Source organism: Henckelia pumila, chromosome 2, assembly GCF_033568475.1.
Source record: "Henckelia pumila isolate YLH828 chromosome 2, ASM3356847v2, whole genome shotgun sequence".
Classification (NCBI taxonomy): Eukaryota; Viridiplantae; Streptophyta; class Magnoliopsida; order Lamiales; family Gesneriaceae; genus Henckelia; species Henckelia pumila.
Genome location: NC_133121.1, coordinates 84,202,441 through 84,220,423, shown reverse-complemented (window position 1 = coordinate 84,220,423; position 17,983 = coordinate 84,202,441). Strand labels below are relative to the sequence as shown.

General features: G+C 31.7%; 2 protein-coding genes across 2 annotated transcripts; both read right to left on the bottom strand.

The window, feature by feature from the left end:
* Window positions 1-1,149: 1,149 nt before the first annotated feature.
* On the bottom strand, window positions 1,150-3,018 carry LOC140877829 (uncharacterized). The gene is made up of 7 exons (XM_073281412.1): window positions 2,849-3,018; window positions 2,728-2,753; window positions 2,278-2,631; window positions 1,728-1,852; window positions 1,561-1,630; window positions 1,259-1,305; window positions 1,150-1,161 (listed from the first exon to the last, which is right to left on the bottom strand). Exons 1-7 carry the CDS (start codon window positions 3,016-3,018, stop codon window positions 1,150-1,152), a joined length of 804 nt encoding a protein of 267 aa, XP_073137513.1.
* Window positions 3,019-3,030: 12 nt separating this feature from the next.
* LOC140877828 (uncharacterized) lies at window positions 3,031-10,899 on the bottom strand. Its single transcript, XM_073281411.1, has 6 exons — window positions 10,854-10,899; window positions 5,468-6,295; window positions 4,654-5,015; window positions 3,965-4,428; window positions 3,678-3,892; window positions 3,031-3,566 (listed from the first exon to the last, which is right to left on the bottom strand). Exons 1-6 carry the CDS (start codon window positions 10,897-10,899, stop codon window positions 3,031-3,033), a joined length of 2,451 nt encoding a protein of 816 aa, XP_073137512.1.
* Window positions 10,900-17,983: the final 7,084 nt, after the last annotated feature.

Sequence of the window (17,983 nt, the reverse complement as noted above, 5' to 3'; positions counted from 1 at the left end):
CAGCTATTTTATTTCTTATTTTTTTAGTAATTATTATTTTTATTCCATTTAAAAACATTTTTATTATTCTATCTAGATTAAGCTAAAATAATTAAATTTTGAGAATTGACTACAGTCTCTATGAGATCGATATTTGGCCTCTCTGTCCACTTACTATTACTTGACCTAGTATACTTGCTAGTTGATACCAAAAAAGTCGGTCAAGCCACCTCCCCTTTCCGATTCACCGCCTAGATTTAATTTCATCCAAAAAATGTTAACAACCTTAATGGAAGAAACAACAGCACGCGCAACAACTGAAGCATTCACTCAGTTCGTGGCATCCCGTCAAAGCCGAAGCACCGACTAGGGGTGCAATCGAATTGAACAAGTTCACGAGATTTTCGAGCTTGCTCGATAAATATTTGATTCGTATTCGAACTTATCGAACTCGATCCGAATTCGAATATGTTCGAACTCTTTTTTGAGCCGAGCTCGAGCCAAAATTATTTTGTTCGATAGTTCGCGAATAGTTCGTGAGTCATAATATTTAATTAATATAATATGATTATATATAATAAATACTAGCGACCAAGGCACACACGTTGCATGTGTGACATAATTAAACTTTAATATATATTTTAATATGATACGATGAAGTTTTTATAAATAAATATATTGTGTGTGGTATGTACTCATATTAAATATTGAAATTGGTGTACTCCTAAATTTTTTTTAGCACAATAATTGTATAGATATCAATATCACCATCAACTTAGAATTCAAAAAATTGACAAATGCCTTAAATTGGGTATCTAACGTTATTTAAAAAAAAGATCCAAATTATAAAATATTCACCTTAACATTGAAGAATGTTTTCATCCCTAATTTTAACCTATTCATAAAAACTAAATATTAAACTTTCAAATTCATGATTATAAACATGAGATATAATTATTTGAATCAACTGGTCAGAACTTGCTTGAATCAACTGGTCGAACTTGTTTGTTTACTTGCGACGCTCGTAAAACTGCAAGAATAACACTTATAAAATGAGAATTTATTATTTTACATTAAAGTAATATTCTATATTTTATATTAAAGTAATATTCAGTACACATAATATGTTATTTATATAGTACTGTTTTTATATCAATATTATTGGCAGGTCTAATTTTTTTTCTGTCAATATAAAAAATAAATAAGAGTAAAAATGTAAGATTATCATGCGAAAATAAATATTATTATTTTTATACATTCAAATTTAATCGCAATGTACCTGAACAATGTTGTTTCTTCTATCCGTCTTCTTTGTGCTATGCCTTTCTTAAAATTTTAAGATAAAATTATAATAGTAAAACTTGAATAAAAATTGTACACGATGCATTTAGAAAATATGAAATAGTAAATGTTGTCATACCTTTGTTAGATCTCAGCATTCAATCCAACCAATTCTCTTCATACTATAACAGAAATTAACAAAATGTATTCACCATTTTATATGTTACATAAAAAGATAGACTGCGTAATAAACTTGCTTACGTATGCCTCTTAAGTTTCCAAAAAATTTTAAAATCATACGTCCAAAGTCATTTATCTTCATCCCAATTGTGATTTTCCAGCCCAAACCAATTATCTGCATTCTTGTAGGCTTCAAAATTATTAAAGTCAATGTTAGATAAAACTTATATCTAAATTTATACGATATTTTTTGATTAGAAATAAAATAAGAATTAATTTAAATATACCATATGCAACTGAGCATTCAACCGCAATATATTTTGCTGATATCTTGTAATAGCATCCATTTGCACAGCTTGAATATCTCTTGCTGCATCAGCATTGAATTGCATCAAAATTTTTAAGTGGTCTCCTGCTATCCAAAACATTGTTAATGAGTTGTATAAATCACTAAATAGAAATTTTGTTTTTACATTATCAGGAAAAAGAACGCATGATGTCTTACATTTTTGTTTTTCTCATTCATTTGGTAGCAATATGTCTCTGTACACAACGTTTTTGGTGTACACACCAGATCGATTTTGCAACTTTCCATCTTTTACTAAAATTTTTGTTGATCTTTGAGAAACTCCTCTAGAAAGTGCCACATACAACTGACCATGATTAAACACATGATTACGTAGAAAAATACCAACATTTGGTATAGTTTGCCTTGTGCTTTGTTTATGGTAAGAGCAAAACTTAATCTTACGGGGTATTATCTGCGTGTCAGTTCAAATGACAGTCTTGAATTTTCTTCACTTTTCATAGGCATTTGATGAAGGAAATATCGTGTACCCTTGTGAGGACCTATTATGATTTTCGTATCTATGAAGTTTCTCCCAAAATTGCGACATATTAATCTTGTCTCATTGCATAGTCCAAGTTCAGGTGCAACATTCCTTAACAGCATAATTGGACATCCTACTTTCAATGTGATTCTATGAGGTAGTAAACCACTCGGACAAAGAGAATTCAAAAACTCTTCTTGGAAAATATTGTTGTTATCATCTTCTACAGAGTCCCAAGATGTGTATACTTTTTCTTCTCCGGGAAATTTTAAATTGAGCATTTCATTGATTTCATCAACATCTAAATTTTTTGTAGTAATAATAGCTCTGTCCACCATATAATTTGCATCATTTACATGATCTGTCATATTTGGAAAAACATAATCAATCAATTGATGAATTGATTGTTCACTTTCCCATGGTATGATCATCGAATCTGGCAAATTTATAAAATTACCACTCACAGTATCTTCTAAGCCATCACTAACATGTAAAAGAAATTGTGAGAAATCAATATCTTGGGCAGATCTCATATTTTGTTGTAGATGTAATATCTTGACAGAATTCCAAACGATGACCTTGAAATGCTTGCAGCAATTTGATATCTCATTGATCCTCGTTTAACAACTGGCAATACCTGCCTAAAGTCGCCACCAAAAATGATAGTATTTCCCCCAAATGACAATTTTTTATCCATTATATCTTTGAAAGTTTGACTGACAGTTTCAAAAGCATAATGATTTGTCATTGGAGCCTCATCTCATACCACAGTTGTTGCACGTTTGATTAACTCAGCAAGATCTGATTGTTTATTAATCTTGCAAAGTGTTGATATTGTTGGTCTTAGTGGGATTTGCAGGCGTGAATGTGCAGTCCTACCACCGGGTAACAATGTTGCAGTAATTCCAGAGGTTGCTACAGCAATTGAAATTTTACCATTTTTTCGTAGGTGTGCTAGAATTGATCGATAAAGAAAAGTTTTACCAGTCCCACCTGGACCATCAATGAAAAAAATGTTTGATTGATTGTGCACAATACTTTCCATCACAACATCAAAAGCCATCTTTTGATGTAAATTTAAATGTCCGATAGATCTCAAATCTTCTTCAGGTATTTCAATCGAGAGCTCATCCTTGGTTATTCTTGGAAGTGGGAAATCTCCTAAAAAGTCGGTACTTATTGATGGCAAATCAAAGTCATCTAATTTCTTTTTATATTGATGCAGCAATCGTCGTATCTCAAGTAGCAATTTATTTGTGATGAATAAACTACTTCCTGAAATTGTTCTACCATAATCTTCAAAATATAGGTTAAAATCATCACAAAGTTCTCTAACTCATGTTGGTTGGCAAAACACCAATATGGACACAAAAAACTTTCTTAATGAAGATGGCATGTTAGAAGAACACGCTTTTTGCAAGCAGTGATGAATATAATAATCTTTTTCAAGAAGACCCCTCATTTCAGCTGCCCCTTTGAATGTTGTATATGTAATCCCATTTACTTTTCTCAGCTCCTCAAAATAACTTGGCTCTTTAACATGGTTCAAAAGTTTACGGAGGTAAAACCTCTCGCCTTCAGATGGTGAAACAACATATATCCTTCCTACAACTTTATTTTGGCTTCGTCAACGAATACAATTTTTTCCAGATTGCACCCACGTATAATATTGTGGAAACTCTCGGTATAAGTACTTGTCAACCATGACATGATTAGAATTCATTATGAAAAATTCAGTAAGCATAGTCTTCAAATTGTCGGCATCTGCAAGTATATCGCCTAAGGATTGCTCTGGATTGAAATTAATTAACTGCTCATTTGGTAAATGTATTTGCAACCAAATAACTGAAGGATACATCCTACTGAATTCAAATGAATAAATTCTCCAGAGTGCCTCAGGAGCGCAAATCCAACTTCCATCCACATACTGTTGGATTTCATCACAATTCTGTCTATTATGTAACTCTAACGCGACACGATCAGGTCCTTTGTGAATATATTTGTATATGTATTTGACACATTTAATACCATCACATACTTCAACATTAATATGACAATCATATTTCAACAGAAGCCACGGATTATAAGAGACAACCCAACCATTGTCAATGATGACTTGATCATTGTTGTTAGATACTACTCGTGTACCTTCACGTCTCTGATACAAAGGATATGAGTCATTAACTCAAGAAGTATATGCGACAAACGGTTATGGGAAGTTCTTTTTGCACTTACCATCTTTCATACATGGAATATGAGGATTGATTAAACCACACGGTCCATGTATCATATGGTGTATAACAGCTTCATATAGTCTGGGTTCATCTCTTTGTGAAGGTATTTCAGCACGCACAATTGAGTCAAAGTCATTTGGAGTATGTACCTTATCAATGTTGTCAAATATAACCAACATGTGCACATGAGGCAGTCTTCTCTTTTGATATTCGATGACATATGTGTAAGAGCGAACTCTTCCTAGAACTCCTCTATCCACCACGTCTATCTTAAATTCTTCAAATTTTAATTTGAATATCCTTGTAATCAAATCTGGATGATCCTGGGGAGATTGTCCAGGAATTAGTTGGTCTTTTATTTCATGCCAATTGGGATTGCATGTCATTGTAAGCATTAAATCTGGCTTCTCATATGTTTGTACCAAAGTCATAGCATCTTGGTATCGTTGATACATATCGCGTGGGCTTCCAATGAATGTTGATGGGAGTACTATTCTGTGACCAACATTTCCTATATAATGTATTTGTTAGAACACAAGAAATATATAAATTTTAAAAAAGATGTTAGTTTGAAATTAGTTTATTATACCTGCATTGTTTTCACCCCATCTAAACAATCTTGTAGCCCTTGGTAAAGGTCAGGACGAATGTGTTGTTGATTTGTACGGATCCACCTTAGTCTATGTGTTTCAATCTTTACGTAGTTGTCAACTACGTATTGTTGTAAGAGGCGACCTCCACGAAGTAGTAATGATGAAGAATTTTCTCGTATCTATTAGAAAAGCATAGTTTTCATGACTTTAGTGATGAGCCAAAATTATAAGTTATTGAAAAAAATAATTTGTTGAGTAAGCATAGGATGTTATGTTATTATGCTAACCTGCAGCATGTATGCATAATAGTTTAAGCATGTAACCCGGGTACCATCGTTGTTTCTACTGTTTGTGTCACAACCATACGTACCATACGATAATAAGAGAGGATATTGTAGAGGATCATAATAACCAACGATATCTTGGATATTCATAAGATGACCACCAATTCCTTGTATAATAATGTCACGACTACTCAAGTTATACGAACATTCATTGTCAACGATAACAGCCGCGACCTGAGAAGTCGTCGGTAAACTGTATTGGCGTTGATTAGGTTGTTGTTCCTTTATGATAAGCTTGCAGCTAGGTATTTCTTCACGTATGCCAATTTGTCGAAATACATGCACAAATGGATTGTATAGATCCAGGATGTTTTGTATTTTTGTGAGCAGCTCTCGTCTTAGTCCTTGGTTTTCTTCAAGTCTATTTTCTATTTCATGATCTGTGTCTACAATCCACATTTGCATGTACCTCGGCCTAGAATTTTCAGTTGGTAAAAAACTTCCGATCGAGTGATATATTGACCCATGGGCACGAAATTTGTAAATTCCATTAGCACTGATTGCCAAAGATTCATCTATGATGACTCTCATTGATGTAAAAGAGAAAACATGATTATAAGATCTAATATGCTGCATGAAATGCCTACTCTGTTCATTGTTCTCAGCATATAGCTCTTGCAGTTCAATTGGAGATTGTATAAGATCTAATTTTGTACGCTCATTTCTACAGCATAGTTGAGATGTTTCACCATGGAACAACAAAGCTTGACAATATGGACAATGTGTTGGATTGGTCAAATGCCATTGACCATTATGTTGACTCTCATGGACATTTCGTGCCAAATTATGATATCGACGTGGACGTGAACCCCGTGAATCGCTAGCAATTATGTTGTTTTCACTAATTCGTGTTCCTGTAGTTAGATATATCTGAATGAACTAAACTATACATACAAGAAATGATTATAATTATTTTAAAAAATAAAAATATGTAGATCCAAGTATTTCACTTCATTATATATATTTTTTAATTTTTTTCTATATATATATATATATATATATATATATAAGTAAAGTGATTAAATAGTAAAGTGATAAATATGTTAAATTTCGTGTTTATGATTAGATTGTTATTTAAATTAAATTATGATTGCTAATTTGTGGTTGTTGGGATTATTATTTTCACTCTACATTTGTTTCTATACATTCAATTTTTTGAGTTTCTATATTGATGATGATATTGACATCTATACAATTATTGTGATAAAAAAAATTTGGTAGTACACCAATTTCAATATTTAATATGAGTACATACCACACACAATATATTTATTTATAAAAACATCATCGTATCATATTAAAATTATATTAAAGTTTAATTATTTTACACACGCAACACGTGTGCCTCAGTCGCTAGTTTAAATTAAATTATGATTGCTAATTTGTGGTTGTTGGGATTATTATTTTCACTCTACATTTGTTTTTATACATTCAATTTTATTCGATTGGTTTTTCTTTTAGTAAATTCATTAATAATTTCAATTCTTAAAATTGAATCTAATTAGACTTGTTAATTAATGTCATTAAATATAAGAAACTACACAACTAATGTTTTGAAAAGTAACTTATATTTTAATTTTGTTTTTTTTTTTTCAAATTTTTAAAACGAATGATTTCGTTCTTATATATTTTATTTATTATTTAAATTAATTATAAAAGTTATTATAATTTATTTATTAAATTCATAACTAATATATTTGTGTATTAGCATTTTTCAAAATTAAATAGTATTTTTACATTATCATATTATATATTTATATTTAGGTTTGAAATTGTGAATGATTAACATATATGTTTTTTATAAATTTTTTATATATATTTTTAGAAATAATATTTATTTATAAATTTAAAAATGGTTACATATTTGCACTAACACATACATGTTATTAAAAAAATGAAGTAAAAACATTGTGTGTACTCAAGCATTTATTATTTTTATTATTTTTAAAAAATTTGCATATGTAACGATGATCAAATATTTTAGTAATATATAATTTTGAATTTAAATGGATTTGACCGTATGGAAAATATATATTGCATCAATTATGTACATAGATTTTGTATGTTAGCTTGATGAATGTAATTCATTGGTTGTTGACATGTGCTAGAACCTCCTTGCTCAAAGTTTGACGTCATCATGCGAAAAGATATTGGCTCTATACGATACATTTGTCGCACCGTAGTTGCATCTGTGCCTAGCATAAAAATAAAATATTAAATTATAATTTTTTGTTTAACGACTAAACTTAAATGTTTATTTATTTTAGTAGGCAGTAATTTATGGTAACTATTCTGCCACCTATATTGGAAGAGGTGGCCAAATTGTCAGTGACATAAAACGAGGAATTTGAGTTTAATTGTAGTGTTAGAAGTTTCTCTCCTCCTGTAAGCTTCTCTTAGGCGAGTCACATCTGTACTCTTAGGTATAATATGGGATTTATTTCTTTGATTATAGGTAATCGAATGTCTTCTCATTCTTTCTGATGTGGTTCGTTGTGCTCGTCGTTGAGAGAGGGTATGGTCACCATCTGTATATTGTTTAGGTAATTAGAGAAATTTTAATATATCAAATTAATAAAAACACGATGTAGGAATAAATAGGACTAAAACATATAATATGTCATACCATTCAAATTTGATTCAACATGTGACACGTTCAATTCGGATTGTTTCTGTGTACGGTGAGGTGAGGCTTCCATCATATTTGTTCGACGTTGGTAATTTGTTCGACGTCATGTGAGATATACTTGACGTTGTTCTTGTGTCATTGATTGACTTTGTGTTCTTTATCGTGTTATTCTTAACTGACGTCTTTCATTAATGAATGTTTGATTTGTATGATTATTACCATGGAAGGAGTAGATGACATTGAACCTGCGGGCAAAAAATAAAATAAAACTTTTCCACATAAATAAATGACGAAAACAACATTATGTGATTTGAGAAATAAAATATTGTAGTTTTAAGGTAACTTCCAAAATGAAGATATTTCATTTTTTTTTATTTTTTCCGAATTCTCTGGGCACCGCCATGGTGCCATCACCGTTTTATATAGTGACATGATAATATATTTGTTATAAGTAATGCCATCAGTTATTTAAATTTTGTAACTTGAAACCATGTAAGCACATCGCTATCAAGAAATTTGTTCGTTGAAATAAGATAAAAAAATATTCCGGAGAATGATCACATAATATATATATAAACATGAAATGAAAATAAAGATGTAAGACACCGAAAATTTGTTACGCTAAATCGTCGTTACCCTCTACATATTATTATTTCTTTATCTATACTTCTATACTATATATAAAAGTTGAGCACCTTAGAGAAAAGACACCATTTTTTTTTTCAAAAAATTACCCTTTACATTAATATATAAATAATTAAAATAGATTTAAATGTAACAATATTTTGGTTAGTCGAAAGATAAAAATAAAGTGAATGTCGTATACAACTATTCTCAAAATTTAAATATAATTGCACAATCATAAATACTTATATGAAATTTTATAAAATAAAAAATTACATGTTAAAAAAAAAATTTATAACTAAAGTTAAAGAAAATAATTATACTGAAGAAGGATCATCATTATCCTCTACATATTATTATTTCTTTATTTTATTGATTTTTAGGAATCTAAAAGGGATTGATTAAAAAAATGTTATCTTTGGATAGTAGAGATTCTACATAAATAGCTGATAACGATCTTGCGTAAGTATTTAAATTTGAAATTATAGATTTAGATAAATTTTAAATTTATATTAGGTATGCAACTTTCAAATCGGTTTAGATGAGTTTAAAATATTAATGCAATAGGTAACAATATCATGGTTTTTTTAAAAAAAAAATTAATTTTTTTTTAAATTTAAAAATTCGAAAATATAACAATATTTTGGTTAGTCGAAATATAAAAACAAAGAGAATGTTGTATACAACTATTCTCAAAAGTTATATATAATTGCGCAATCATAAATAATTATATGAAATTCTATGAAATAAAAAATTACAGGTTTAAGAGGAAATTTTATGACTAAAGTTATAAGAAAATAATTATACTGAAAAAGGATCACCGTGTAGTATGAATTTGTATAAAGCAATATCTTTCGAGCTATTAAATTGTTGCTTCAGCGATGCACCAAACTGGCAAACTTCATCCAAAATTTAAAAAAGAAATTACACACTACGAGGGCAAAAAGTTAATATAATAAAATAAAAAATTAAAAGAATAATGAAATTGAAATGTGAATTGTATGTTGTGGAAGAAATCTGTTTGAATGGACGATGTAAATCAAGGAATTGCAAATAGATGAGTTGATCTTGTTTTTCGAAAAATCCAATAGCGAATAGATCGAAAAAAATTTCTAAAAAAATAAGAACATAATTCCATGAATAGGGAACAAAATAATAATAACAATAATAAAAAGAATAAGTAATTCATTGATCTATTGTAAAATGAAGGAAAGTTACCAACTGCAGTTATTGTGGAAGAGAACGTGAAATGAAGGAAAATGACGGTTGAAAGTAGGGTGAAGAAATGCAGATAAAAAATTTAAATAAGAAAGTGACGGCTGAAATTGGGGTGAAGTCCAATTACCACAAAACCAACAAAACTAATTTATCTTAACATGATGTTTAGGGAGAAATTAGGAAAACAAAATTTGGTGTGATTGACACACCAAAATCTGTTTTTATCATGTTCCTAACTTTTATAAAATAGTAAGATATATACATTTCAAACATTTTCGAACATTTCGAGATTTTCGAACAATAATATCCGAGCAATAGTTCACGAATAGGTTCGAATATTTCGAGTCAAAGTCGAACTCGAACTTCATTTCGAGCCGAGCTCGAGCCAAAATATTTGAAATTATCGAGCTTCGAATCGATCTCGAACTCGAATATACTTATAACAAGCCAAATTCGAGCCTTAAAATTTTACCATTATTCGACTCGATTCGTTTCATTTGCACCCCTAGCACCGACAAGAGAGCTCAAAGTGAAAGTTCCTCATCTCAAAATCCAGGTAAAAATACCCAAAGAAAACCACATAAAAAACGAATGGCAAAGATTCCAAGGGAACTAAAAAAATACGACTCGCAAAAAAGACGAACCATGTAGCCACACAGATCGCGACCACTCCGATGAAGACAAAACCACTAATCCAACTCTCAGATATGGGTCTCGTACAGATATCGACGCAAATTCATCACCAATTTTTTCTGCGCATCGAAGCCCCTTCACTAGCTCCATTCTATCTAAAACATTACCTAAGGGAGTCAAAATCCCCAGCCTACCTGAGTTCGATGGAACCAGTGATCCTCAATATCATATTGACAAGTTCTACACAAAAGCATATTTGTATGGCATAACAGACGCTGCATATTGCAAAATATTCCGAACAACCTTACCAGGGCGAGCACTCTCATGGTTCAATAAGCTGCCGTCTGAATCCATCGCTAACTTGGAGCAACTCACCTAGTGCTTCATCCAAAAATTCTCAATTAAAAAAAAATACCCGAAAAAAGAAGCATACATATTCACAATCATTCAGAAGAAGGATAAAGATTGAGAGACTATTGTTCAATTATTTACTCACTCAGTTCACGAAGTCCTATACATGAACCACAATTTACTATATGGAATAATGCAGCAAAACTTGAGCCATAAAAAGTTCGAGGAGACAATAGTAAGGTAGCCGCCTAGAAACCTGGAGCGATTTCTGGAAAGGGCTGAAAAATACATATGCATTGAGGAAGCTAATGAGCTGGGCTCCTTGGGAAAAAGAAATTTAGAATAAAAATACGATGGAATATAAAGCAAGACTGAGAGTCATGCCAATCAAAGAAACTCTACACTTAGAGGAAAAACACTCGCAGGCTTAAATAAATTACATGCTGCTACTTTATTTGCTCTGCAGATTAAAAAATTTGATTCCTCCTTTATGTTTAAGTTTAATAATTACTAATGCTTATTTGTTTACCTTTTTATATATTCAATATATAGGCAGAGATATAGCTCTATCAACGAATGTTTAACTCATATGTCACGACTTATGCAATCATTAAAGGCTACCCATCCATCAGAGGCTTGGAAAGCCCTGTAGGACTGCCTTAGTACAATGTTATAAGAGATCAAGACAACAAAAATAAAGTCTCGGGATACCTCACCACCTAATAGAGTGGGTTTAGGACTTTTCCATGAGACAAAATCTTGGGAACTTGATTGTAGTAGCCCGTATCAGAATTAAGTTAATCCAGTGTCTAATTATGATTAATTGGCTAAAACATGATTAAGAAATTCCCAAATGAGAATGGCCCGAAAGGTTTCGAGCTATCGGAAAGATCAGATGATCCGAAGTGCATGGAGTTCGGAAGCATGGTTTGAGTTCGGAGGCTCCGTAGAGATCGGACGATCTGAAGAGGGATTGGACGATCCAATCATGTCTGGATAAGTGGATATGGATTGATTTGACAACCCATGGAGATCGGACGATCCGAAGGTTGAGATCGGATGATCTGATCTCAGGGATCTGACCATCCTATATTCGTTTATATATAGGGGCCGAGAGCTGCCCATTTCACTCACACCATTTCCTCTCCTCTCTCATTCTAGCTCAGTTTTAGGGCTTTCTAGGAGTTCTATTGGAGGGCCGAGAGTGGCGGAGCGTTGCAGGGATAGTAGCGGAGCAATGCCTAAGTTTTGAGGCATTCGTCATCAGCGGGCTGACGACGGACGCAAGTATATCATTGGATCCCTATAGAGATTAGGGAGTATGTAATATATTAGTTAAGGCTTTTAGAATATTATAAGTGATATGGTGATTATTGCTTTTAGGCTTGGACTTTGAGTACCTAGACTCTTAGGTTGCTAGGGTGCTTGAGTTGTCTGGATAGAGGTACAGACGTATTATCCAAGATATCAGGTTGATTATACATGTATAATGTTTTCCTGTTTTCTGTGGCATTTGTATATGCATTGATATTATGCTGCATGCATGAACATGTTAAGCTTTATGCCTTGTTTTTCATAGCCTTAGTAGGCGTTGCTCAATCCCGTATTTCTAGTGGATGGATTCCATGGATTTGGATCTGGACATATCCATAATTTTATGGTATGGGAGCCACCTCCTGATGCGACAGCCCATCGTGCTACATACCATGGCGCCTTGACTGAGCAGTCTTCTGGATAGGTTTTTCAGTATCCGTCATATTGCATGTGCATGCATTGTATATGTATATTCGTACTTCTGTACTGAGTGTTTTATGCTCACGTCCATAGTGTTTTGTGTTGGACGCCCTATTCTATGGGGCGGGGCTTAGGTTGGACGGACCCGGAGATAGCGATCGTTGAGCTGCAGTGGTTTCGTGGTTTTTGCCTGTTCCCTTATCAGGTTGTTAGTTATGGATTTTAGTGCTTTCCATTCGATGGGGTTGTATAAAATTATTTGATTTTAGCCTAGTTGTTCTGCCGGTGATTTTGTATTTCTAGTTTAAGTTTCCGCTGAATTTAATTATTTGCGTTTTAAGTTATAAATGCATCCTTAAGACTCTGTTAGTAGTTGATTTTGGTCTGGATCACTACATTGATCCACTCTCAAGTACTCCATATTAAGCACTTTGTTATTTCTCGTAGAGCGCAACAAGAATTCATAGCGACAATAAAAAATTCAAAAAAGTCATAAAGACTATAAATAATTTATCAGGTCGTAGAGACTATAAAAAAAATCATCAAGTCATGAAAACTATAAAAAAAAATCAAGAATTCATGGCGCCTATAAACAATTCAATGAAGTCATAACGACTATAAAGAAATATCCAAGAATTCATAGTGAGTATAAAAAAATTATCAAATCGTTGCGACTATAAAAAAAATTCATCAAGTCCTTATGATTATAAAAAAATTCGCCTAGTCCTAAAGACTATAAAGACTCATAAACTCAAGAGGTTACATCAAATGCACAACCTAAGAGGTTACGTGGAATACACTAGCTCAAGAGGTTTCATCGAAAACACTACTCTAAAGGATTGCAGGAAATGCATTCCTTCAAGTGATTGCAAAAACCTCATGGACGTTAGAAAAAATCGCCATAAAAAATATTGTACGTGGCGGTCCAAACATATCTTCTCCCTTGCAAGTTTTAGAAAAAAAATTATCGTTTGAATGTCTTATCGCTGTCCAAACCGATCAGAGGGGTTGGGCTTCTCCGTCTCCAAAACGACCCATCGCGCGGTCCATCCTATCGCATGATCCACGTAAAGTTGAGCACCTGGTGAGGTTGAAGATTTTAAAGTTGTTCTCTTTGAGAGGTATGAAGTACTTCAAATCTAAAATCCAAATTTAATCCTGATTTTTGAAGGTATGATCTTAATTCTAAATTGCATAGATTTAATTACTTTGATGAGAGATTTGCGAATTTTTTATCTATGAAATATGCTTTGATTTCAAATCTTGATCTTAAGTTTCTTGAATTTGTGCATATTAAAAGAATGGATGATTTGGTTTATGTTGATGTGTTTGAATGGTGCATGAGATGTATAGAAGGAAAGTCTTATCTTTTTGAATGGTTAGCCATGCCTTTTGGACTAAATAATATACGTAGTACTTTTAGGATATTGTTGAGTCATGTTTTGCATGCACACATAGGTAAATTTTTTGTGGTATACTTTGATGATATCTTAGTGTATAGCAAAATTTTGGATAAGCATGTTGAACATTTGATACTTGTGCTAATTATGTTGGATTTAAAGTTTTAGGGTTATGAGCATGTCAAGGTTTTCTATGTGTCGGATGATGATTTTATGGATATATTTTACTTATGTTTGTGTTGTCTTCATGATAAATTTTATTTGAGAAATGAGTACTTTTTTAAAGAAAATAAAATTTTGATTATATATTCATCGTTGAGTGAGTTACTTGTTGAGAGATCTTATATTGTAAGTTTGATATGTTATATTGAGAAATCCTAAACAATGAATATGGTGGATACATATTTGTTATGGTTACGCATGAAGAGAGATGTTGAATGGAATTGTGAGAGATCTATTGCGTGTAGACGAACTATTCTAAGGTCGTAAATAATTTGAATAAATCACTTCTTATTCCGACATCACAATTATAAATTTTGTGTTGGGGTTAACTAGGCCTAAGAAAGGAAGAAATTTGATTTATATCATATTTAATGAAATTTTGATCATATTTTTGAATGCTAATTGTGTCAAGGTGTTTATCTTGTGCAAAAAAAAATTTGTATTTTTTGTCCTTGTTATGAGTGTGCAAGGTACACTAATGGATGAGGAGAATAAAAAATCAATCATCGAAATTGAAATGTTGGATAACATGGGTCATAAAGCTTACAAGGAGAAAATACGAGGTATGTGTATTGTCGATAATATTTTTAATGCTACTAATATTTTTTTGTTTGGTGTAGGTAACGAGTAAGATTTGAGGAAAAATCTTTTTCAAGAAGTAGAGTATGATGCGATCATAGATAGCTCTCAAAGTAATCAAGCTAAGAATAAATGAGATTCGCTGGAGTTGCCGCAAGATCCAACAACGAGAGCATGGTGCAAGAAGGTTAAAGAAGCGCTTCAAGAATTTGTGATGAATTATCAAAAAGTGTCTAACAAAATGCCATCAAGACTATAAGAATTTTGAGAGCATTGCAACAAATTTGGACAACATTTCAACATGATTCAAGTGCAAAAAGATCAAGAAGATAAGAAACGTTCGAACCCCACTTGGACCAAACCCGGACCCCGTGCCACATCCGTCCATACATCTGTGTAGTTAATTACAATCACAATCAAGGCACGGACACTACACGGACTCCCTTCTAGGGTCCGTGCATACATACACTCGGTGTGTACTGTGTGTTGCATGAATTTATTGGTTTTGACCTATTTTGAACTCCTATTTACTATAAAAATTATTATTGTTATCCTTTAGCACTATAAAGTTGTAAAACTAAGGAAACACATCAGTTTTGTTGATTATTATTGATTTCTATAAAAAAAAAAATTTGTATGGTTTTATTGAAGTCTTTTGCTTTGTTTATCAAAAAATCAAACTTATCAAAGTTTTTACTTTGTGGAGTTTGTCGATTGATCTTTATCGTGGATTGTCAAAAACGAGTTCTTTGACGGTTCCTTTGAATTAAATTGTTTTATTGTGATTATTTGTTACTAGTTTTCTTAAACTAGGGATGAATTTCACAAATATGTTACTTGTTTTAAGATCGGGACAACACTTTGAATCTTTTGTTATTGAATTGAGGGCCCGATTTCTTCAATAATCGTGTTTGCTATTCATGACATTAAGGGTTCGTATCATTAAATAAAGCAAAAAAGTTTCAATAAAATTCTAGAGAGAATTTTTTATAGAAATCAATAATAATCAACAAAACTACTAAACTTATCAAAGTTCTCAGTTTGTGGCATTTGTCGATTGATCTTGAAAAAGAAGAGTTTTTTAAAGGTTCTTTTGATTTCAATTGTTTTATCGTGATTATTTGTAACTAGTTTTCTTAAACTAGGGATGAATTTAACAAATCTGTTACTTGTTTCAAGATCGGAGCAGAACTTTGAATCTTTTGTTATTGAATTGAGGGAGCGGTTTCTCCAATAATCGTGTTTTCTTTTCATACCATTAAAGATTCATGTCATCTTTGATAAGATAGTAAGATATATAATAATTTTGTTTCAAACATACAACATATAAAAATGTAACAATTAATCTTTCTTAATTTATATAAAATAATAATAAAAAAGTTTCGGGTCATATCGGGTTGACTGACCGATTATTTTTTTGGGTTAATCCGATTCGACCCGAACCCAAAAACCCCCAACCATAACCCGACATTTTTCAGGTCGACTCGTGTTGGGTTGGCAGATTAGGTTCAATTTTGACACACCTACGGTAATTGTATAACAATTTATTGAGTATGAATACTTATAATTTGTATTATTTAATAATAATAATAATAATAATAATAATAATAATAATAATAATAAACATTTTGAGTAGATATTGTTTTAAAGTTCGGCTAAGAAATTTTTTGATGAGTAAAAATAATTTTATCTCATTCCAGTAATCCTATTTTATTTTTTGATTCCAATCATTTGAGCACGGACCATTTTATATCTATCTTATTTCATTTTAAAATTGGTTCTGATACCCCAACGGAAGACCATCTCATCCCCTATCTCACCCCATTGTTGTCCCTAAACCCAATGCTGAGGTCAGCTCCCATTGCAGGTCGGCATAGCTCCCTACCCATCAATCCTAGGTCGGTTGAGTGGGAGGTCGGCCAAGCTCCCAGGTCGACCCATGGCAGATCGGCATAGCTCCCTAACCATCAGGGCCGTCTCCAGAAAACTGGAGGCCTTAGGCTAATTTAAGTTTTTTATAAAATTTTTATAAATATAAAAATATTGCATACGAGCTGGTAATAAAATGAACATAATGATCATCAATTTATAGTTTAATAAATCTAGTTATTGCAATTTTTTTTTTTGCTCTTTGAACTTCTAGATTCAAATTTTCTTTTTTTAGTCATAATTCACAATAAAAATCTAACATAACAACTATAAAAAATAATTTAAATAAAAATAAAGAGTTATTGTTGATATGAGATTTAATATAAACACAATATAAAACGTATTTTAGATCGTAATAAAATATTAAATATTGATTTTATTTACTGTCAAATTTCTCAAGAAAGAATCAATACAATAATTTCATATACTAATCAAAATTTCAACTTCTTGCTACTAAAAATAATGATATAAACAATTGTATTGAAACCAAGTAAACATAAATAATTGATTTTTGTTACAAAAAATTTTTTAACAAAACAAATACAAATTATAATTTAAATACTAAAATATGAAAGAAATTAAAATCTCGAAGACCAAGGTCCAAAAATTAAATAAAAACACCAATTGCGACATACAAAGATACAAGAAAAATAAAATTCAATAAAAAGAACACGATAATTGACCCATTTTGAATAATCTTACTCACTTGAAATAAGAAATTTAACGAAAAAAAGAGCTTTGTATCCTAAAAATAGAGTGCTTTTTTTTTTGTTAACAAATAAAAAAAATTACCAAAATCACAAAATTAGCAACTTTTTATATTTTCTAAAAAATATTAAAAGGCACATGACTTATAAAAAAATTTAAATAGAAAAAATAAATTATAAATATATAGTTTTTTTTAAAAAAAAATTAAGGCTCAGGTGGCCTCCCCCTAGGGCTGACACTGCTAACCATCAATCCCAGATCGCCTGAGTGGGAGGTCGACTAAATTATCAGGTTGACACTCATGGCACGTCGGCATAGCTCCCTAACCATCGGCATCAATCTCAGGTTCATCGGGTGAAGGTCGGGAAGCTCAACCATATTCCTGGCTCGACCAAAGGATAAACAAGTCACTTCGGAGATTCGAATTTCCATCTTGTGGGGGGATTCAGACAAGATCTCTGTCAGGATGTATCATGTATGAGATTGTGATCCCTAGGATCACAGGTTCTAAATAA

What these genes read in the sequence shown, in the direction of transcription:
- LOC140877828 (XM_073281411.1), bottom strand. Translation starts at nt 10,899, where the DNA reads ATGGATTCAGACGGCAGCTTATTGAACCATGAGAGTGCTCGCCCTG. An exon ending in CCATGAGAGTGCTCGCCCTG is followed by an intron (nt 6,296 to 10,853) that starts GTAAGGTTGTTC and finishes ATCTAACTACAG; the next exon opens with GAACACGAATTAGTGAAAAC. An exon ending in TCACTGCTTGCAAAAAGCGT is followed by an intron (nt 3,567 to 3,677) that starts GTTCTTCTAACA and finishes TATATTTTGAAG; the next exon opens with ATTATGGTAGAACAATTTCA.
- LOC140877829 (XM_073281412.1), bottom strand. Translation starts at nt 3,018, where the DNA reads ATGACAAATCATTATGCTTTTGAAACTGTCAGTCAAACTTTCAAAGAT. An exon ending in CTTAGAAGATACTGTGAGTG is followed by an intron (nt 2,632 to 2,727) that starts GTAATTTTATAA and finishes CAAATATGACAG; the next exon opens with ATCATGTAAATGATGCAAAT. An exon ending in TGAATGCTCAGTTGCATATG is followed by an intron (nt 1,631 to 1,727) that starts GTATATTTAAAT and finishes ATAATTTTGAAG; the next exon opens with CCTACAAGAATGCAGATAAT.